This window comes from Schistocerca nitens, chromosome 4 (assembly GCF_023898315.1).
Source record: "Schistocerca nitens isolate TAMUIC-IGC-003100 chromosome 4, iqSchNite1.1, whole genome shotgun sequence".
NCBI lineage: Eukaryota > Metazoa > Arthropoda > Insecta > Orthoptera > Acrididae > Schistocerca > Schistocerca nitens.
The window spans coordinates 689206045-689229909 of record NC_064617.1 but is presented as its reverse complement, the minus strand read 5'-3'; the positions used below and the strand labels follow the sequence as shown (position 1 = coordinate 689229909).

The 23865-nt window shown below is 38.4% G+C and overlaps 1 protein-coding gene across 2 annotated transcripts in view; it reads right to left on the bottom strand.

Annotated features, from left to right (window-relative positions):
• Nucleotides 1-22703, bottom strand: part of LOC126251900 (oocyte zinc finger protein XlCOF6-like) — a 122210-nt gene extending 99507 nt beyond the window's left edge. For both annotated transcript variants that reach the window (XM_049952623.1, XM_049952622.1), the window contains exons 1-4: nucleotides 22638-22703; nucleotides 22436-22555; nucleotides 21896-22365; nucleotides 8009-8147 (exon numbers count right to left, since the gene is read on the bottom strand). In XM_049952623.1, coding sequence (XP_049808580.1) covers nucleotides 8009-8147; nucleotides 21896-22365; nucleotides 22436-22555; nucleotides 22638-22697 — 789 coding nt within the window. In that variant the 5' untranslated portion in view covers nucleotides 22698-22703. The remainder of the gene's footprint in view (nucleotides 1-8008; nucleotides 8148-21895; nucleotides 22366-22435; nucleotides 22556-22637) is intronic.
• Nucleotides 22704-23865: the final 1162 nt, after the last annotated feature.

The window sequence follows — 23865 nt, the reverse complement described above, 5'->3', positions numbered from 1 at the left end:
TCACTGTCTGAGGCCTCAGATGGAATGACCTTAACATCTGTGAGGCTGCTCATCATCTGCCTATCCACTAGTACATAGTCTACTACTGAAGTTTGGGACCAGTCCCCACTGTACCAAGTTATTTTGTGACTACTTCTCTTCTTGTACCAGGAATTTGTGATCGCCAGCCCATTCCTCTTGCAGAATTCCAGCAACAATTTTCCTTCTCTATTTCGGTTCCCCCAGCCCTCTGGTCCCATTATCTCCTCGAATCCTTTCCTGTCTGTGCCAACATGTGCATTGAGGTCCCCTATTATAATCTGATTTCCTCCATTTAGCTGCTTTTGTATGTCATCTTTAAATTCCTCCTCCTCCTTTTTTGTACACCCCACCTGTGGGGCATATGCTTGGATGATTTCAATGCTTTTTCCTTTCACCCGTACTCTGGCTTTTATCATTCGATCATTGATACCTTCCACCTCCTCCTGCAGACCCTCTCTGACCACTATTGCCACTCCATTTCTTCCCCTCTCATTTCGTATCCAGTACAGTTTACATCCTTTACTTAGTGGTTTTTCACCAACTCCTCTCCACCTAGTCTCAGCAAGTCCCAAGATGTCCAATTTCCTCCTTTCCATCATTTCTACAATTTCTTCTAACTTCCCAGTTAGAGTCCTTATGTTTAAGGTGCCCAGTCGTAAACCATCTCGTAATCCTTTTCCATTGCTTGGTCGGTTTCCTTTAAATCCGTTCCGTGATCCGAGGCATGTTCCCTTTTTAAAAGCAGTTGATTTATCCACTACTGGCTTGCTAGGCCTATCGCAGCTTCACTAGAGCCCCGTTAGCCATCACGTTTCAGGGTTCCCATAGGGCCTTCTCAGCTACCGTAGCGGTCCTGGGGCACACGAAGTCCCCGCTGTACATCGCCCCTATAGGCAGTCCCCTGGGTGAAGGGAGTGAAGGAATGTGTGATGAGAAGAGGAGAGAACTGGACGAAGGTGGAAGAGGGGGAATGGTGGAAAGACAGAACACGATGGAGAGGCTTGTGTTCCCGACAGACCCAGCCAGTGGCTGGAAACTGTCCAAGATGATGATGATGACTATCTACACAGTGACATCAGCGTGCATTCAGTTTTGACATTTTATGTAAACTGAAACACAATTTTTGTCTTTAAAATGAATGTGGTGGCAGTTATGTTGGTAATGCTGGAGTTCAGACTTGTCTGCTTGACATCAGTACAAAAGAAAAAGAGTAAATATAATTTGTGACTGTATCAAGAGAAGATGTTAGCACAGATAGTCAACAACAAATTTCTTTTAGATTATTCCTGAAGCTACTTCAAAACTTTAGAATGATGTCAGAAAGATTCATGGATCATAACAGAGTTCAAGATGCTACAAGGTGAAGTCTCACATACATATTGAATCAGGAACCTGTGTAGTAAGAATTGCTGAGATTAATAATTTCCAAAGAGTTACATACATGTGTTTTAAAATAACTCTCCACTATTAAAGCTACTTCTGCTCATAATTGCACTAGTACAGATGCTGAAGAATATTTTATAAGAGTACTGCTGCCACATTGTCTTGTATCATAATTAGCGAATAATCTGGTTGAGTCCATTCACATATGACTATTGAGTTGGATTCACCATTGCCACTAATATGTGTTTTAAGTTGTTCTTTTCAGAAATTAAATCCTCATTTGTTGCATTTTCGAAACTTGTAGTTTGAGAAACAAAATCAGATTTAGAAATAATCGGGGAATATGCAGGGTTATTCTAAAGGATGGACCCATTTTCAAAACTTCATATTTATTCAAGTACAAATCCAAAATGAACGAGCTTTATACCAATGAAGAGAGGAAGTTTCAAGGTTTTTTTATAATGTTTGATATCAATTTAATAATTTGTAAGTAATCTGAATGATCTGCGGAACCGTATCACTACTACCATGCAATCAGTAACAGCAGATACACTTTCAAGTGTGTGGGATGAATTTGGCTACTGCGTCGATGTTTGCCATGCAACCAATGGTGGCCACATTGAATATTTATAACATTTACCACATTTCTAATTATTAAATAATTATTAAAAACTAATTAATTATGAATTATTACAAATTATTAAATTTGTTAAACTGATGTCAAACATAAGGGAAAAAGCTTTGAAACTTTCTTTTTTCATTGGTATAAAGCTTGTTCATTTTGAATTTGTACTTGAATACATACGAATTTTTGAAAATGGGTCCATCATTTAGAATAACCCTGTGTTATTATAATATAAAGCAAAGAGATATGTTACTGTGTGAAGCATTATCATCAAATTTGAAACTAGAGATCATGTAGCATTTTTTGGCATGTAGATATTTTCATTCCTTGTCTCTATAGTACTGATGTCAAATTCTAGAATCCAGAGCTGCCAAGTTTATTTGTGATTCCACCTATCTGGGAAGTTTCTTATCTCCTACATTTGCTTTGTACACATTAAATTTTCTATTTCTGATGTTGTCTCTACACTGTATTCTTTGGTTAACTTCGCATTTGCGCAATTATATTTTTAGTAAAGTCATTCTCTTCAGTATGGCTTCATACTGAAATAAAAAAAATCTATACAAGTTTCCAAACGCAGCAAGGGATATTCATTAATCTTAGGTGTATCATTATTTTTTACAAGTATGGTATTTTGGTCAGCAACTCAGATATCGTCATTCGCTGGCTGTTCACATCATGAACAATTGACTCGAGTGCAGTACTGTGTCACATTTTGTTCTTGTAATGGTATCATTAATACCCTACAAGCATAGTGTAACGCCCCAAGAATCAACAATTTTCTCAGTTCCCCATCCCACCTAACCCAAAAACACATGATTTACTATCAAATGTACAGTTCGGCTTTAGATGTAGTTTAACAACTGAAAATGCTATATTCTCTTTTCTCTCTGAGGTACTGGATGGATTAAACAAAAGGTTTCAAACGCTATGCATATTTTTTGATTTAACTAAGGCATTTGATTGTGTTGATCACAAAATATTGCTCCGGAAGTTGGACCATTACGGAATACAGGGAGTAGCTCATAATTGGTTCCCCTATGACTTTAGCAATAGAGAGCAAAAGGTCATTATTCACAATGCTGAGAATGCCTGTGATGTGGGTGTCTGAGTGGGGTACAGCCAAGTGGGGGTGCCCCAGGGATCAGTGTTGGGGCCACTCCTGTTCCTTATTTATATAAATGATATGTCCTCTAGTATTACGAGTAACTCTACAATATTTCTGTTTGCTGATGATGCTAACTTGGTAGTAAAGTATGTTGTGTGCAACATTGGCTCGGTTTCAAATAGTGCAGTTCACGACCTAAGTTCAGGGCTTGTAGAAAATAAACTACGGCTAAATCACAGCGAGACTCGGTTTTTACAGTTTCTAACACACAATTCAACAAAACTTGATGTTTTAATTTCGAAGGAGGGCATATGATTAGTGAAACTGAATAGTTCAAATTTCTAGATGTTCAGATAGATAGTAAACTGTCATGGAAAGCTCACGTTCAGGATCTTGTTCGAAGACTTAATGCTGCCTTTTTACTATTCGAAAGGTATCTACATTCATACTCCGTATGCCACCTGACGGTGTGTGGCGGAGGATACCTTGAGTACCTCTATCAGTTCTCCTTTCTATTCCAGTCTTGTATTGTTCATGAAAAGAAAGATTGTCGGTATGCCTCTGTGTGGGCTCTAATATCTCTGATTTTATCCTCATGGTCTCTTCGTGAGATATACGTAGGAGGGGGCAATAGACTGCTTGACTTCTCGGTGAAGGTATGTTCTCGAAACTTCAACAAAAGCCTGTACCAAGCTACTGAACGCCTCTCCTGCAGAGTCTTCCACTGGAGTTTATCTATCATCTCCGTAACACTTTCGCGATTACTAAATGATCCTGTAACGAAGCGCGCTGCTTTCTGTTGGATCTTCTCTATCTCTTCTATCAACCCTATCTGGTACGGATCCCACACTGGTGAGCAATATTCAAGCAGTGGGTGAACAAGTGTACTGTAACCTACTTCCTTTGTTTTCGGATTGCATTTCCTTAGGATTCTTCCAACGAATTTCAGTCTGGCATCTGCTTTCCCGACGATCAACTTTATATGATCATTCCATTTTAAATCACTCCTAATGCCTACTCCAAGATAATTTATGGAATTAACTGCTTCCAGTTGCTGACCTGCTATATTGTAGCTAAATGATAAGGGATCTTTCTTTCTATGTATTCGCAGCACATTACACTTGTCTACATTGAGATTCAACTGCCGTTCCCTGCACCATGTGTCAATTCGCTGCAGATCCTCCTGCATTTCAGTTCAATTTCCCATTGTTACAACCTCTCAATATACCACAGCATCATCCACAAAAAGCCTCAGTAAACTTCCGATGTTATCCACAAGGTCATTTATGTATATTGTGAATAGCAACGGTCCTACGACACTCTCCTGCGGCACACCTGAAATCACAGTTACTTCGGAAGACTTCTCTCCATTGAGAATGACATGCTGCGTTCTGTTATCTAGGAACTCTTCAATCCAATCACACAATTGGTCTGATAGTCCATATGCTCTTACTTTGTTCATTAAACGACTGTGGGGAACTGTATTGAACGCCTTGCGGAAGCCAAGAAACACGGCATGTACCTGGAAACCTGTGTCTATGGCCCTCTGAGTCTCGTGGGCGAATAGCGCGAGCTGGGTTTCACATGATCGTCTTTTTGGAAACCCATGCTGATTCCTACAGAGTAGATTTCTAGTCTCCAGAAAAGTCATTACACTCTAACATAATACGTGTTCCAAAATTCTACAACTGTTCGACGTTAGAGATATAGGTCTATAGTTCTGCACATCTGTTCGACGTCCCTTCTTAAAAACGGGGATCACCTGTGCCCTTTTCCAATCCTTTGGAACGCTACGCTCTTCTAGAGACCTTACGGTACACCGCCGCAAGAAGGGGGACAAATTCCTTCGCATACTCTGTGTAAAATCGAACTGGTATCCCATCAGGTCCAGCGGCCTTTCCTCTGTTGAGCGATTTCAATTGTTTTTCTATCACTCTGTCATCTATTTCGATATCTACCATTTTGTCATCTGTGCGACAATCTAGAGAAGGAACTACAGTGCAGTCTTCCTCTGTGAAACAGCTTTGGAAAATGACATTTAGTATTTCGGCCTTTAATCTGTCATCCTGTTTCAGTAACATCTGAAGTGAGTGATCATTCGACAAGAAGATTAGTCTACTTTGCTTATTTTCATTCACTTATGTCGTATGGTATTATATTTTGGGGTAACTCTTCCCATTACAAAAGGATATTTTTGCCTCAGAGACGGGCGCTTCAGACAATAAGTGGTGTAAAGTTCGCACACCTCATGTCGACCCCTGTTCACAAGCCTGGGTATTTTGACATTGGCCTCTCAATGTATATATTCCTTACTGTCATTTCTTGTTAACAATATTAGCTTATTCCCAAGAATAAGCAACTTTCACTCATTTAATACTAGGCAGAAATCAAACCTGCATTTGGATCGGACTTCCTTAACTCTTGTGCAGAAAGGTGTACAGTATACTACTGCATCCATTTTCAATAAGCTACCACCCAAATTCAAAAATCTTAGCAGTAATCCACGCACTTTCAAATCGAAACAGAAGAGTTTCCTCGTGGGTCACTCTTTTTATTCTGTCAAGGAGTTCCTTGAAAAATTAAGCTGATTCTTGTTGTATTGTTGACTGTGTTTACTTGAACTTATGGATTGACTTTTTCGGGTTCATCAATATTTTATTTTTATCTGTTATTACTTTTATGTTGTAATTTCATGTATGGACATGTTCCATGACCTTGGAGATTTGCTGCTCAATATGGTCCTACGGATCTTCATGTGTAAATAAAAACATAAAATAAAACACACAACTGATAGTCATGCTGTGAAAGTTGGAACGACTTAAAACTGAATAGTTTTAATGATTTTCACCACTGTGAGACACGCATATGCAGTTGCTAACAGCACAGTTTTGAAACATTGTTTTGCAATGTAATGTCTCCTTGTAAACTAGGCTTAGCTATAAATGCAACTATGTTTCTTTCATTTGCAAGTCAGTTAATTCTACAACATGATTCCTCTTTCCACAGTTGATACATGAACACTTCACTTCTGTTATTTGTAGGCAAATACTAAGACAAATTTAGCAATTATTTGTTTTGTGCTGCTAGCGAATCTGATGAATCACATGACTTGTGTTTTCACTACTAAATGCTTTCCTTTAGTCAACGTATTACAGATACACGATCAAAACTATGCAGCTTATGAGTTCTTTTCTTAGTTGGGTCTTTGTGATTGAGTACCAAACTGAGATTAAGCCTGATAAATTTAGAGAGCTGCAGGCATTCTCCAGGCATTCAAATTGTAAGTCACATGGAATAATAACAGTTATTTAACCCCTTAACATTAAATCCTGAGTTGTCTCATTTTAATTATTTTGACAGAAAGTTTAAATCCCGAGTACGCTCGAGCAACTTAAGAACAGATATTTTTTTTAGGGGGAGGAGGCAGAAAAACCATTTAGATTCATTTAAGCACTGATAAAGAGTTCAACCACTAGAGAGCATCTAGTGGTAGCATCAATTCGTAGCACAGCTCTCAAGTTCTGCTTGAGGTGGTTGCCACTAGACTTCACCTTTACTGAGTGTAGCTTTGGATACTTTGCAACAAAACAAATACTTTCAGCTTCTCTCCTGTATTGTTGTTTAGGCAGTGTAGAAAAAAAAGGGTGGCTAAAGTGATCCAGAGTTTGACGCTGGATTTAGTGACTCAGAAAGTGAAGAGCAATGTGATGTTACTTCATTGGAGACAAAGTGACGACAGTTTGTCAACTGAGTGACAAATGCCTGTCAGTGGTACGAGATAAATACATCACATCCATTGGGCTCCAGCTTGCTTCTCCAAGATTGATGTTCATAGGAAACCACTGTGAAATGCATGGTTCGACTTCGCAACTACACAGAAATTAAAAAATGACTTCAAGTTTCAGGATATTTTAGTCAAAGTCCAGTGCACAAGCATACTCGGGATTTTATTATTGGTGATCGTCAAAATTTTGTAACTCTTTATTTTTAACTTTAAAAGGTATCTTCATTTGTCTATATATAATGTCATTAATTAGAGTATGTTTTCTTTAGTAAAAAACTATTATTTTCTGGCATTTAATTTGAAAAAAAAATCATTATGTTACGGGTTTAATTAACATTTAGCAATGAATAAGCAAAATAAAACCTAATAACATGGCAACCACATATCAACAAACAGAGTAAAAAGATTATCACAGAGCTGCCAATGCCAAGGAAAGGAACACACTGAAAATAAATTGAGAGATTTGAAAAAAACTCCACCACCAAGAGTAAAAAATCATTACTTATTCATAATGAATACTATCTCATTCTGGAAACACCCCCCAGGCTGTGGCTAAGCCATGTCTCCACAATATCCTTTCTTCCATGAGTGTTAGTCCTGCAAGTTTCACATGAGAACTTCTGTGAAGGCAGGAGATGAGGTACTGGCAGAAGTAAAGCTGTGAGCCGGGTTGTGAGTCATGCTTGGTAGGACATTTGCCAATGAAAGGCAAAAGTCCTGAGTCAGAGTCCCAGTCCAGCACACAGTTCTAATCTGCCACTAAGTTTCATTATTTACTGTTTGATTACTTATAATAAGTACACCTAAATCCACTAATTTTAGTAACATTATTAGAACATTATACTACACTAAGATTCCATAAATCTTCATATCTTCTGATCAGACGACCATCAGGAATTTTGCCAATTTAAAATTAAACTTGGATAACTTACTATGAACTCAAACAAGTATCAATAAAGTAACAAAACCTCATGCAAAATATGTTAATTTCTTCTTCTCTGCTGTCAGTATACACTCATAAATCTTTTCAAACACAAATTACACATTTATTATACTACTAATGCCTGTAAGATTCTTAATGACTTACCCTTTCAATATGTAAATTTAACACACGTTGTGAAGAAAATCCCATGTCACAATATTCACAAAACCTCGTTTCTGCCTTGCCCTTTGCCTTGCCACACTTCGATAAATGTGCTGCCAATCGACTTTCCTTCAGAAATTTCCTGGATTCAGAATACTTTAGTGACTTTATGTATAGTGGACAAAATAAGTCAAAATGAGAAGGCATAGTTATTCAATTTAAAACTTCACACAATGGCACAATAGTGTCAATATGAAGGCATTTATATATAGTACTGAATGTGAAGGGAATGAATGTTATGAGTTATCAAAATCCAAAATAAAATTTTATGGTAGTCACAACTGCTATTCTTGCTTACCCAAGAGGATGTGTAACGTGAAATGACAAGTCTAATCAAATCTAATGAAAATTAGTTTTACTTTTACTGAACTCCACTATGAGTATGAAGTATAACTTCCACATCTACATCCATACTCTGCAAATAACTGTGAGGGGTAATTCCTCAGGCTTTCCCAGCAATTTGCTGACATTCTTGAATTGTCGGTACTGCCCAATATTGTCTTCTTTCCTGTATGATATTTTGGTGACGTGACTAGTCACTGTCATCAAGTGCTACCTGAGACTACTGACTGGATGCGCATGTTCACAATTTGTACCCTCCATCTTCCTTCATTTGTGATTCACTCTCAAGTCCCCAAGTGTTTTGTTTTCAGTCCAAACTGACTGGTTGCATTCTGTTTGTGGCCTGTCCTGTTTGGGTAATCCTGACATGATCTGATGCCAGTCCACTCTGACGGGTAGAAAGCTTGAGGTTTCTGGGGTGACAAGGTCTAAATTTGTTGTAGTTTGAAGTGCGGAGAAAAGCATGTACCATTTAGTACGGCAACATCACATTCCACTCACATATGGAGTGTGAAGAGGAGGAGGATTGTTTAAAGCCACTGTGGGTGCTGTTATTAGTCTAATCTAGTCTTTGCAGTCGCTATGAGAGAAATAGGAAGGGAATTGTATATTCCTAGATTCCTCACTTAATATTGATCCTGAAAGGTTTTTTTATACCCCAGCAAGTAAATGACTATGATGTCTAAGTTTCTGCAGATGTTGCTTCAGTTGCCCGAGACTGCAGTCGTGTGTGTGTGTGTGTGTGTGTGTGTGTGTGTGTGTGGAGGGGAATCTATTTTTGATGAAGGCCTTACCTGTCCGAAAGCTTTATTTGTGACAGTCTTTTTGTTGTGCCTATCTGTGACTCAGAATTTCCGCTATATGGTGAGTAGCAACTTCCCTTTTCATAATATTGTTACACTACATCGTGGATTTTCCACTGTTTGATTTCTGCAGTTCAGATATTTCAAAACCTCTATGCTGCTCTTTAATGGGTTAATAATAAAACTTGTGAGTGTGTGCCGCCATTCTTTATATTTGGTCAACATCCCATGACAGTCCTCTCTGCTATATTTGAGTAATATTCTAGGGTGGGTCACACAAGTCTTTTGAAAGCAACCTCCTTTTGTCAAGTGATTGCATTTTCTTCAGTATCCTACCAATTAACTGATGTCTGTCACCTGCTTTATCTATGAGTGAGCCTATGATCTTTTCAGTCCACATCCACACCAAACTGTTACACCACTATTTGTATGAGTTGACAGTTTTCAATTGTGACTCACTGATATCGCAATCACAATATACTACATTTTAGTGCCTTGTGAAATGCACAATTTACATTTCTGAACATCTAAAGCAAGCTGCCAATCTGTGCACCACCTGAAATTTCATAAAATCTAAATGAATATTTGTGCAGCTTTTGTCAGACAGTACATCATTGTACATAATTGCATCATCTGCAAAACGTCTGAGATTACATAAACAGCCAGGGTCCCAACACACAACCCTGGGAAGTATCTGAATTTAATACTACATCTGTCGATGAGTCCCCACCAAAGATAACGTACTGTCTCTTTTCTACCAAGAAATCCTCAATCCAGTCACAAATATCTCTACTCCAAATAATCATATTATCATTCATGTGTTGGGGTGGCACTGCATCAAATTCTTTTCAGAAACCAAGAAATACTGTACTGCATTTACTTGTTTGCTTTGATACATGGCTTTTGGGATGTCATGTGATAAAGGTGCAAATTGAGGTTCACCTGACCAGTGTTTTCAGGATCAGTGATAGTTGGAATGCAGAAGGTCATTTTATTTGATAGCTAATAATATCTGAGCTTGGGATATGTTCTAAGGTCCCACAACAGATGGATATCAAACACGCGGGACGGTAATTTTGTGGATTATTTTTGCTGCCATTCTTGTAGAATGGTGTGACCTGTGTTTTCTTCCAACTGATGGGCTAGGGATTTTCTTTTTGTTTGAGAGATCTATGGGTCATTTTTCAGATTTTCAACATTTCTGTATTTTCTTTGCTTTTAACTTTCAGTGTCATCTATAAGTGTTAGGATAAAACTTTAGAATCACTGACAGCTTTTGGGAGGTTTTATGAGAGATCTTTCAATAAAATGTTGCTACAATGGTTATCAAAGGCTTCACACACTGCCCTTTTGAAACCCAAACAAATTTCATTTACATGTTATTGTATCCATGCTGGATCGTTGAACTGAACGGCTGTTAAGGATTGTGATGAAGAATGTAACCAGCTGTAAATACTTATAGAATGCTTTAATTTAACTCCGTAACCTCTTTTGGGCTACCCTTCCCATCCTCAGATGGCTAATATTTCCAATTACATTAATGTTTTCATCAGCAGCATGTCATTCACTCCTGCACAACACAAGACTATTTTAGTGTTTAGTGCCACTTTACATGTTGTTTGGATAGCAAAACCATACTAATGTGCCAGCATCTGATAAGATGAAACAGTTGTATTCACTTACATATGTTTCTATGAGTGACACTCTGTCTTGCTTTGGCCCTTATACTTTCTTGTACAATGTTCCAACTGTTGCAGTGCAAACAGCACACATATTCTACAAAAATCACTGTGCCAAATTAATATATTTGGTAACATTAGCCATTTGAAGATGAGAATGTCAGTGTGAAACTGGTTATAGTGTTAAAATAAACCTTCCTATAAGTATTTATGTCTGATTTCCTTCTTCATCACCAGTGATTTCATTTAGCTTTTCTCCATATACAGCACTATGTTTTATTGTGCAGTAGCTGCTGCTTCTATTCCTGTACACCACATAATGCATCTTACATCTTGAACTGTTTGACTAGATGATATATCTATCCAGTGTTTGGTCAAGCATCTGAAGTTCAGCCACAGTTCCTCTACATGCTTCAACCCAGAGCCAGATGTTTCAAGTTCCACATTGGGATACGATACTACTACCTATATTTTGTTTGCTGAATTTGTAAATTTCTCTACTTGTTTTTGTTGCCCTTTGTAATTTGGTAATCACTGCTGAAACAACTGCAAGATGAATGGTACCTGTTTCAATATGGACATCCTCAATGAGGATTGGATCTATTTGTTGCCATTAGAGCCAATATGTTCTCTCATGAGGGGGCTTCCGAATTATCTGTTCTAAGTACTTTTCAGAGAAGGTATTTAGTATTTTTCTGGAAGATGTCTTGTGACATTCACCACTTACAAAACTGTAACTTCACTCTGAAGGTCTTAGCTTCCTGCTGAGGGTACTTGACTCTGATCTCAAAGCAAAGCAAATAAATGTGTATCCAACAGACGTATTTCCATCTCATTGTGCACATTGGGAGGTAAAATTAAAGAAAGAATCAAATAAATAATACTTCAGAGGCAATCAATGTGCATCACAGCTTACTCTGTTTCTATACCATGGACCACGGAATTATATTTATATTTATGGTATTTTCCCCTGGACGTATACAAAGAAGGGCAACACAAATGAGTAAAAGTTTGTGTACCCCACAGGATAGAGTCATGGAAATGCTAATAAACCAGAACTGGTAGATTCTTGAAGATAGATGCCAACTACCCCATGAAAATCTACTTACGAAGTTTCAAGGACCAGTATTAAGTGGTTAATCTAGGAATACATTCCAGCCTCTCACAAATCATTTCCTTAGGAACAGTGAAGAAAAGAGTAAACAAACTGCAACAAAAATAGTCACTTAAGCAGTCATTCTTCTTGTGCTCCATATGTGAATACAATGGGAAGAAACCCTAATATGTGGTCAAATGGGAAGTACCTTCTCCCATGCAATTCACAGTGGTTTGCAGAACCTGGATGTGGATGTAGTACTGAGTCAGCCATGATGGAGCTAACAAAAACGCTTACATTGTGCACTAAATAAAGATTGTGTACTGCTATATCTAGAGCTATACAAGGATTTGATAATATTAAACATAAAATTTTACAAATAATTCAGAATCATTAGGAATAAGAGTAGCAGCAAATGAATGGTTCCAACCACAAAACACGGTACAAACAGTAGAGTTGGCATAGGTCTCAAATAAAGTGAAAATTTTAATAACACTTCGATCAGAACCAAAACACTTTACTAAAAGTTTCTCAAGGTAGCAACTTAGGATCATTACTGTTATTGATATAAATCAGTCACTTCCAGATAAAGATGGGCTCATGGGAAAAAAAATCTCTTTGACAATGACAGCAACATTGTTATTACATATAAAACTACAGAACTCCTGACAGAGAAAGCCTCTTGGCCTGACAGATTTGGACAATCACAGAGGTGGTGTTACTGCTAGTTGTGATCTCCAGTGGATATGGCTGCCAAGGAGGGGAAGAAAAAGTGTACACTCTGTATACATACTGGAGACATCCCAGACGTGGAACAGGGGGCAGCCAACTGCAAGTGGTGGCTCATGCTGGCACTGATGATGTGCATCACTTTGAATCTGAAGAGATTCTCTCTGGTTTCTGGCAGCTATATGAAGTGGTAAAGACTGCCACTCTTGCTTTACAGATGAAGGTAGAGCTTTCCACCTGTAGTATCATGGACAGGACCAACTGCGGACCTTTGGTACAGAGCCAAGTGGAGGGTCTGCATCAGAGGCTCAAGCAGTTCTGCAAATGTGTTGGCTGCAGATTCCTTCATTTGGACCATCAGGTGGTGGGGTTTTGGGTTACATTTAATGCATCAGGCTTCCATTAAACACAGGAGTTGACTACACATGGAGTGGGCACTGGGTATTGTGGACAGAGTTGTTTTTTTAGGTTAGAGTGCCTTGAAAAAGTACAACAGCAATTCGGTCTCAAAGGATGCATGGTAATCACAGGTTGAGGACAGACCTAGGAACAATCAGTATTATAGCTGTAAACTGCCATAGCTGTGTTCCATAGCTGTGTTGGGAAAGAACCAGAGCTTCAAGTACTAATAAAAAGCACTGAAGCCCAAATAGTTACAGGTTCCGAAAGCTGGCTAAAGCGAAGTTTAAGTTCAGTCAATTAAATACAGTTGTTGGTTGTGTGTTTGTTGCTGTTAGATGTAGTTTACCTTGTAGTGTAATTGACAGTTCCTGTGTGTTAGTGTTGGTAGAGGTTAAACTTGACATCTGGAATAAATTAATAAATAGTCCCTTTTACAGAGCCCTAACACCCAGATGATAGAGTTGCTGAAAGGTTCAAAGAAAGCTTGAGTCTCATTTCAAATAGGTATCCCACTCATACAACTTTAGTTGGTAGTGACGTCAACCTATCTTTGATATATTGGCAAAAATACATGTTTGAGGTCGGTGGTAAGCAAAAAACATTGTCAGAAATTATACTAAATGTTTCCTGTGAAAATATTTTTGAGCAATTTGTTCAGGAGTCCACTTAAAGTGTAAGTGGCTGCAAAAGTATATGTGGCATCTTAGCAACAAATAATCCTTTGCAAGCAGGTCGCATCTTGATGAACACAAGGCTTACTGACCACAAGGTGGTTGTAGTCAGATTGAATACTACAACATCAAAATTCACCAAAAACAAACATAAAACATACCTATTTCAAAAAGCAATTAAAAAATTGGTTATCTTTCTAAGAGAGAGTCTCCACTCCTCCCAAACTAACTACAAAGAGTGTCTCTACTCCTTACAAACTAACTATGTAAGTGTGGACCAGATGTGGCTTAAATTCAAAGAAATTGTATTGATACCAACTGAGAGATTTTTACCAAATAAATTAACAAGAGATGGAACTGATAACGGTACACAAAACAGGTCAGAACACTACTGCACAATCAATGGAAAAAGTATACCAAAATTAAGAAGCATAATATCTAAAACTTGTGATGCTTTAAAGAAGTTCGAAATTTAGTGTGGACTTCAATTCAAGATGCTTTTAATAGTATCCACAATGAAACTCTGCCTTAAAAACTGGCAGAAAATACAAAAAGATTCTGGTCATATGTAAAGTACACAGGTGGCAAGACACGATCAATACCTTTGCGCTTGATAGCATTGGTAATGTTACCAGTGACAGTGCCACTAAAGCAGAGTTTACTTTCACCAATGAAGGGGAAGTAAATATTCCAGAATTCAAATCAAGAACAACTGCAATGTGAGTTGAATGATTAACTTATAAGTAGATATTATGAAAAAGAAAGTTGCTACTCACCATATAGCGGAGATGCTGAGTCGCAGATAGGCACAACAAAAAGACTGTCACAAATAATGCTTTTGGCCAGTAAGGCCATCGTCGAAAATAGACGGCAGACACACACACACACACACACACACACACACACACACACACACACACGCACACATCCATGCACGCACGCAACTCACACACAAGACTGCAGTCTCAGGCAACTGTAGCCACACTGTCAGCAGCAGCACCAGTGCATGATGGGAGTGGCGGCTGGGTGGGGTAAGGAGGAGGCTGGGGCAGGGAGGGATAATAGGGTAGGGGTGGCGGAGAGTGAAGTGCTGCAGGATAAACAGAGAGCAAGGGAGAGGTGGGAGGGGGGGGGGGTAGCGGAAAAGGAGAGAAGTAAAAAGACTGGGTGCAATGGTGGATAGAGGGCTGTGTAGTGCTGGAATGGGAACAGGAAAGGGGCTGTATGGGTGAGGACAATGATTAATGAAGGCTGGGGCCAGGAGGGTTATGGGAATGTAGGACGTATTGCAGGGAAAGTTCCCACCTATGCAATTCAGAAAAGCTGATGTTGGTGGGAAGGATCCATATGGCTCAGGCTGTGAAGCAGTCACTGAAATGAAAGATGTCATGATGTCATGTTTGGCAGTGTGCTCAGCAACAGGGTGGTCCACTTGTATCTTAGCCACACTTGCTGCTTATAGTGTGGGTACAGTTGCCTGAGACTGCAGACGTGTGTGTGTGTGTGTGTGTGTGTGTGTGTGTGTGTGTGTGTGAGTCTATTTTTGACAAAGGCCTTACTGGCAGAAAGCTTTATTTGTGACAGTCTTTTTGTTGTGCCTATCTGTGACATTGCATCTCCACTTCATGGTGAGTAGCAACTTTCCTTTTTATAATATTTTTACACTCCAACCAGGTGTTTCCATTATAAGTAGATGTCCTTGCCGTAGTGAAGTAACTTAAATCACCTAACAAAGGCAAGTCTTCTGGGCCAGATTGTTTACCAATTAGGTTCCTTTCAGAGAATGCCGATATAGGAGTTCCACACGAAGCAATCATAAAAAGCTGCTCATTCGATGAAAGCTCTTCACCTGGAAGGTTGCACAGGTCACGCAAACACTCAAGAAAGGAAGTAGGAGTAACCTGCTGAATTACAGATCCATATCACTGACATCAATTTGCTCTAGGACTTGGAACATATACTCTGAAAATTATGTATTATCTAGAAGAAAATGATCTATTGGCACGTAGCAAGAAATGATTCAGGAAATATCATTCTTGTAAAACAGACACAAAGTAATGAATCCTGTTGACAGGCGATCTTAAACTGATTCCATATTTCTAGATTTCCAGAAGGGTATTGATGCTGCTCCTCACAAGCAACTTCTAATCAAATAATTACCTGCCTATGGAGTATCATTTCAACTGTGCAACTGGAATTGTGATTTCTTGTCAGAAAGGTCACAGTACTTAGTAACTGATGGAAAGTCATTGAGTATGACAGAAGTTGTATCTGTCATTTCCAAAGGAAGTGTTATAGGCCCCTGTTGTTTCTAAGAAATCCATATGATTTAGGAGACAATATGAGCAGCCCAGATGTCATTTAACACCAAGGCATCAGGAGATCAAAACCAACTGCGGAATGTGATTCTTCAGTTTCTCCCAGCATATTTGTTACTCGAACAGTCTATGAGTGTACTGTCAGACCATGGGGTCCAACAAGCACAATATTTCGGTGATCAGACCTGTCGCCATGTCAGGTGCTCTGAGACTGCTATCTTACCTGCTGACAAAGTTAATGCTACTGTTGTTCTCTCCCACAAGATCAACGCTGACTCCACCAAGAAAGTAGAGAACAAGATCAAGGCACTTCTGAAGGAATCTGAGTTACCAGAGGGGTCCTCAGGAAATTGGCACCACAAAGACCAGTACCACCAAGATTTTGTGGCCTCCCAAAGTCCTCAAAGATGGTATGTAGTTATGTTCCATTGTTGACAAAATACCTGATAGACATACTAAGTGGGTGAATGCCCACATCAAACCCAAAATTATATGGATTTTGTGAAACATCTCAACAATTTCAGGTCGAAGAACTCAGATATCATGGTGAATTTTGATGTTGTTTCACTAGTGTGTCTCTACGTGAGTCACTAGAACTCACTGGTATGAAATTTGAGATACGACCACCAGCCTTTTCATGCATGTCCTCACCTCCGCATATTTTCTATTTAATGGAGATACTAAGAGCAAAGGGTAGGAGCCACAATGGGCAACCCACTCTCAGCAGTGGTTGCGAATTTGCATATGGATGACTTTGAGGAAGAGGCTCTGATGGCATCCAAATGGAAACTGATCTGCCTTTTCCATTATGTGGGTGACATGTTCATCATCTGGCCTCACGGAAGGGACAAACTTCTTGATTTCTTGGTATATATGAACTCCATACATCCCAACATCAAATTCACTATGGAGATCAAAGTAGAGGGAGACCACCAATCCTGGACATATGGTGGTCAAGAGAACAGCTGATTGCACCCTGGGCCATAGTGTCTATTACAAGAAAATGCACACTAAGCTGAGTACTAAAAACATTAGTACACAAGGCGCCACATCATCCCAGATGCAAAGTGTCTGCCACAGTTAATGGAACGTCTCAGAACTGTGTTCCAATAAAAAGGAGGCACATTAAGAGCGTTCTTTGCCCCAGCACTACAGGACAACCTGTGGGGACGGATGAAATCACAGATGAGTGCATACTGAATAAGCTCCATGTAAAAACTGTCTCCTGCCAGTCCAATAAAAAAAAAAAATCATTACTGGGGAGTGTAAAATATGACCTTGGTTTACGGAAGGCCAGGCTGTATCAGATTCCATGCCAATGTTGCAAGACATATACTGGACAAGCAGTGCACACCATTGATGATCAATACCAAGAACAGCAGCAGCACACTACTAATTTACCCCCCTCAAATCAGCGGTCACTGAGCACTGTTTGCCAGAGAATCATGCGATGGAACACGTACGTATCAGGATTTTAAAGCAGACATACAAATACTGGTACACTGTCATGACAGAAGCCATCAAAATTAGTACTGGAGATAATCTTATCAATTGGGACTGTGCCTATAATCTCAGCAAGGCTTGGAAACCAGTACTGATTCTAATGAAAAAGACACTCAGCAAACACGATATGGTTCACTACCAGAGAGGCTTATACACATGTCTATGCTGCAACTGCCAATGTGCGCCCTCAGATGTGAACCACTGAGGCAATGGATTGCCGTAGGAGGGGATATAAGTCAGCTGCCTACCATCAGGAGTTCAGTTCCTCAACAAACCTGGCAACGGTGACATGGCTGCCTGCTGAAATATTGTGCCTGCTGGACACTATGGACCAGCAGTACACTTGTGAAGCATTTGCAATATGATTTAGACAAGATATTTGTACGGTGCAAAAAGTGGCAGTTGGCTCCAAATAGTGAAAAGTTTAAGATCATACAGATGAGTACAAAAAGAATTTAATTATATTTGACTAATACGATAAATCACACAAATTTAAAGGCTGAAAGTTCATCTAAATACCCAGGGATTGCAACTATGAACAACTTAAACTGGAACGTTCACAAAGGTAATGTTGTAGGGAAGGTGAGCCAAAGATTGTTTTGTTGGCAGAACACTTAGATGATGCAACAGGTCTACTAAAGAGACTGCCTACACTATGCTTGTCCCTCCTCTTCAGCAATAACACTGCACGGTATGGGATCCTTAACAGATAAGGCTGCTGGAGAACACTGAAAAAGTTCAAAGAAGGGTTCATACAGTGAAGCAGGGTATTAGGGCAGTGACAAATAAATATATGATATGAAAACATCACCATCCGAAAACAAATATTATCCACAAACTCAAACAAAAAATTCTCAACATATGGCACAATGCTAAAAGTATGTAAACCACAGGACTTGTACATTTCCCTTAACCTATATAGCTCAAACAAAGCTCTTGATATAAAAAAACCAACATAGGCAAATCCAAAACACAGTATCGCAAATTTCTCTTCACCTATAAAGCTCAAACGAAGCCATCAATACCTAGATCCCAAACAGAAGTTGAAAGTCCTGGTATTGTAAATTTCACACAACGTACATTGCTCAAATGAAGCCAATGATATCACACCCCTCCTCCTCATACACAATTTGAAAATCCAAAATCCCTAAATTCCTCTGCCCAACTAAAATACAAGCAAAAAAAAACTATACACCAAAACAAACAAGTCATAAACAACACTTTAAAAACCAAATAAAACGAAAAAATTACAAGCAAGTTAGCTATCTCCCCCTCCCCCCCCCCCCCGCCCCCAACACAAACACACACACACAAGACTCTTCAATCTCCACTACCATCCCACATTCCCCTTATACTTCACATACTCATTATACACTTCCCTACAAAAAATAAAATCAATCCAACACACTTTGTGCATTCACTCCTGCCTTATTGGCACAAAAATGTAAAAATGAACAATAACAAAAATAATATGTAAGAGAAAATCGCTCAAACCATGTCCTCATCAAATAGTTTTGCAAATATTGTCATGGTGACACCGCCACACATACACAACCCTGGTTTGAGAAGTTGGGACTCTAGTAAACTTCCTCATAACACACAACTTTTTACGCAGTCAGCAATCACGTAAAACTCCTGAAAAAACCTTATAGTCGTTGTCATATCATCACCCAGAGCAAGCCGGAGCGAATAACTAATAAATTTTTCAATTATATCCATAGCTAGCAAAAACAAGAAAAATTGTATTGCATTTCAGTAAAAACATGACAATTATAACGAAGACAAACAAGAACGCATAAATGCCAGAAACAAACACATTCTTCCAACAACAACTTCACAGAGTGATTACACAAAGTCAAATGATCACATACCACATGTAACACAAAAACTTCACATATGAACATCCACCACAAGAGTGCACCAACAATTACAAGTCATCTACAAACATGACCTGACTCAAAACACTGCACCACAATAACGTCATACAACACAACAAACTTATGTCATGGGTCACGCAGATGGGTGGAATCTGGCATTTCTCCTGACCCCACCTTTTATATATTATAATCATTAGAAAGAAAAGCATTTTTTACTGCAGCAAGATCTTTTCATGAAATTTCAATCACCATCTTCGTCTTCTGAATGTGAAAATATTTTACTGGTGGCCACCTACATAGGGAGAAATGATCATCGCAATAAAAGTGAGAGAAATCGAAGCTGGCACATAAAGATTTAAGTGTTCATTTTTCCCATGCTCTTCAAGAGTGGAGCAGAGAACTAGTCTGAAGGTGATTCAATAAACCCTCTACTCGGCACTTAAGTAAGAATTACTGTGTAGTCATGTAGATGTAGACACTTTGAGGGATGTTTACTTCTAGTCAGCCATTAACTAATGTTGAACATAAATAAAACAAAGTGCACGAATTCCAGTTTGAAGATGGGGAATTAATAATGCCACGTGTAGATGTTAATTCCATTGACTGTAACAAACACAACAATTTTAGCCATGACCATTCACTGTCAGTTGAATTGGATTGAGCACACAAAGATACTAACAAAAGACTGTCATGAGCATGTTATGCCTTTAGAGCTTTGTCATCAGTGGCTAATAGAAGATGCCCAGGCTCATCCTTTAGCTATGGCTTCTTTTTTGGGAATAACATGCACAAAATACAACGGCAATATTCTACCTATACAAGCCGGCAATAAGAATGACAGAAAACAATAACTGGGCTTACTGTAAAGCTCTGTTTAAAGAGCTGGGATTTTAACTGCCTTGTCTGAGTACATCTGCCAATCCATTACACATATAAAGGAAAAAAATATGTATGTTAGTATTACACTATCAGCACTATTCAGGATCATCAAAAAAGAACCTGATTTTAACTAACACATATTGAGGAAAATTTCACAAAAAACTTAAAACTATATAGACTACCAGCACATCAAACTGCAAACCCACCACCCTACAACAAATTACCCACAACAGTGAAAGGGGTAACTAGCACTAACATGTTTTATCTCGAAAATAATATAAACTATAAAATATTATTCAAAAGTAACAGGGGTTGATAAAATGAAAATATGTCGGTTATTCTATAATATACTTTCAGAATGTAATGCATATTACTGGAAAATTGTAAACAAAGATCTGTGATGAAAAATGGTAACTGCCCCTTGTCTTTCGGAGCTCAACACTGCTGTCATTAAACAGATGCTTACTCAATTTTTCACACAGATAAATAGGAATGAAATGAGAATGTCAGGGAGAGGCTGGTGTATACTCATCAGCCTTTCAGCCAAATGGACGTATTGTATGTGCAAACAAAGTTGATACGCGGCACGGAGGCTGACTGGAGCGACTGCAAAGGCATTTCCCATTTACAACCGCTCCCATCAGCCAGCGCACCGAGTGTCAACTTTGTTTGCACGCTTAATATGTAGGCCTATAAGTTTCCAATGAGTGTAATGTGTGCATGACTTACGAGATTAAAAAAAGTACCATTAGTTTTGAAATCTGTTAGATCTGTAACTAACATCATGCCTGCATGTTTTTTAACATTTAATTATATTTTATTGTTGTCTTTTATCTATTAGTTCATCCTGGAATTATTTTACAATGACACAGGATTTGTGTCGAAATGCAATGAAAATAAATAGCTCCAAAATATACACACAAAGAGGATAGGATAGGCAGTCAGCTGTGAATTTGTCAAAGGAACCATCCTGGCATTTGCCTGAAATGATATAGAAATACCAAATTTAGGATGTTCAGATGGAGCAGACTCGATCCTCCAGAGCATGAAGTCAATATTTTTAACAATTACACAGGCTGCTTGCTGGTTGGTCCATAATGTGCGTGTTTTCTTGATCACACACAATTTGCAATTAATAAGTATACTATAATTGTAAAATTATTTATAGATGAATAAAGAACTAACTACCATAACTAGCTAACTAAGATATCATTTGAAAATAAACACTGAATAAATGGTCACAACACTAAAGAGGATATGACACAAGCAAAATTGTAGGATGAAATTCATTATGTGGGCAAACCAGTACCAGAAGCATAAATTATTCAAATAAGCTGTGTTAGCTGATTATTTTCCCACAGACATACATTGCTTATAGCGAATCGTTACAAACATAAACTTTGAAACCGTCTTCAAAAATATATTTCCTCTTATTTCAGCAATGGGCATGGTATTTGTTCAAATATATTTTTCTAAGGGGACGTTTGCATCTTCAATTTTTATATGAAGGTTCGGGTTCGGGCTACTATACCTGTTGCATACTGGACACATGAAAAATCTGCTTCTAGAATCATTGTTGCCGGTATCTTGCATATGAGAGCTTTTCCCTATAACGTCATTTTCTGTTTTGCAGCAGCGCTCATCTTTTTGCTTTCGGCGTAATGTTTTACAGGCTTTGACATTCTCTTTTGGACTGTCGATATTCTCTGTCACTACACCCTCATTCCCATTCCCATCCCCGTCCTGAAAGTTAGAGGGTGTTTCATGATTTGTTGACTCTGCTTCGTTCACATTATGAAGAGATGTTAGGTTCTGAATGTCTTTTGTTGAGTAATCAATTTCACAAAATGATAAGACGACAGACTCGTTGGTTCTAGTGGTATCAGTCTTCCCTTCTTCATTGCTGCTGCACGTTTCAATCCTAACACCATTTAAATGTTGAGGCGATGTTACTGCAGGTTGACTGTATGTTCCAACAAGGGCCTGCTCCTGAATCACCAACTGCAAATACAAATTAGCACTCAGATACAGAAATAATCGTGTGCTTTCTCGTGTGATGAACCTTTCTCACCTGCAATTCGTTTATAAGCTCGTTGACAATAGGCTTAAAAAGATTACTAGCAGGTTCCAAAACGCCGACTTTCAGTTTGTAATTAAAAATGAGTGCTTCAAATACACCAAGCTGTGCAACCTGAAAAGGCACATAATGTTGCCGTGGTAATCATATAATTAAAATATTACATTTAATTAAGTTTTTAGTGATAATGATTTACCTTGTGTAGAAATAGTTCTAGGTTAATAAATGTTTTGCTAATAAGACTATCGGCAGCCATACTACGGATACATTGACAGTTGAGTGTACTGACGCGTCGAGTCACTAGCGGTATTTACAAACGACTTCGGACTAGTATTTCACAGTTCCTTGACGAAAGAAGCTTGTGTTAGAAAAAAAGGACAAAACTTATTTAGGCGATAAAAGGAAATGGAAAGAAGGTGCAGAAATTACCCGAACAGTCATACTTTTGCGCGTACATTTAACGACTGTTGATGAATAGGAGCTGCACTTCAGAATGAAAGCAAAATTGCATGAACCCGTAACTGAAACCATATGGTATTCATTGAGAAGTTGTATACTGTTTTTGCAGGTAACAAGCAATTAGTACATTTGATCTAATCCGATCCGTACTAATTAATTTAATGCGAATAGATTGTACTAGCTTTGCGAGTCGTGGAGAATAAATTAGCGAAACTTTAGTATGATTACAATGTTGATGCGTTTTTACTGCGGTCATTCTAACTACTTACGAATGTCAGTATGTGTTTGCTAAATATATACTCTAGATGTAAACATTATATGACATTACTGGATTTTTTCATGTTAGGTAAGAGGTACTTCAATTGCATCCAGTTCTCTTTCTCCACTTTGCAATTTATAATTGAGCCTTGTTAGAATAAGGTTGTCTCTCTGAAAGGCTCTATCAGTAGGAAGCAAGCCTACAATCACTGCATGTTTGTCATTGTATAAACGAGCAGTAGTAATAATGTTTGAAGTAGATAATCGCCTATCTTACATATCACTAGGCCTATTATAGATATCTTCAAAGACCTCACAATTCTTTCTGAGTTAACAGTGCCCTTGCCTTTTTTTAATGCTATTTGAGTCTACTTCTAAATACTGTTTTAAGATGAGCAATAATTTATGCAATTACTATACAATACTCAAAACGAGTTCTGTGTAGAATATAATTGTTTGGCTAGGGTTAGAGTGAGGAACTGTAAGCTACTGACAGACATTAAATGAGAAAATGGGTATTCCTGCAAATTCAAAGGAAAATTAAACAAGTATCATTCTAGTCATTTTTACTATATTCAAAGACTGAAGATTACTGCTTGGCATTTTGTTTTGTTACTTATTTATACATTATTTGGACTGTATTTGTGACAATAGTTGCCATAATGTTGAATTTCTTAGTAAATTTACACCACACATTATCTTTGTAG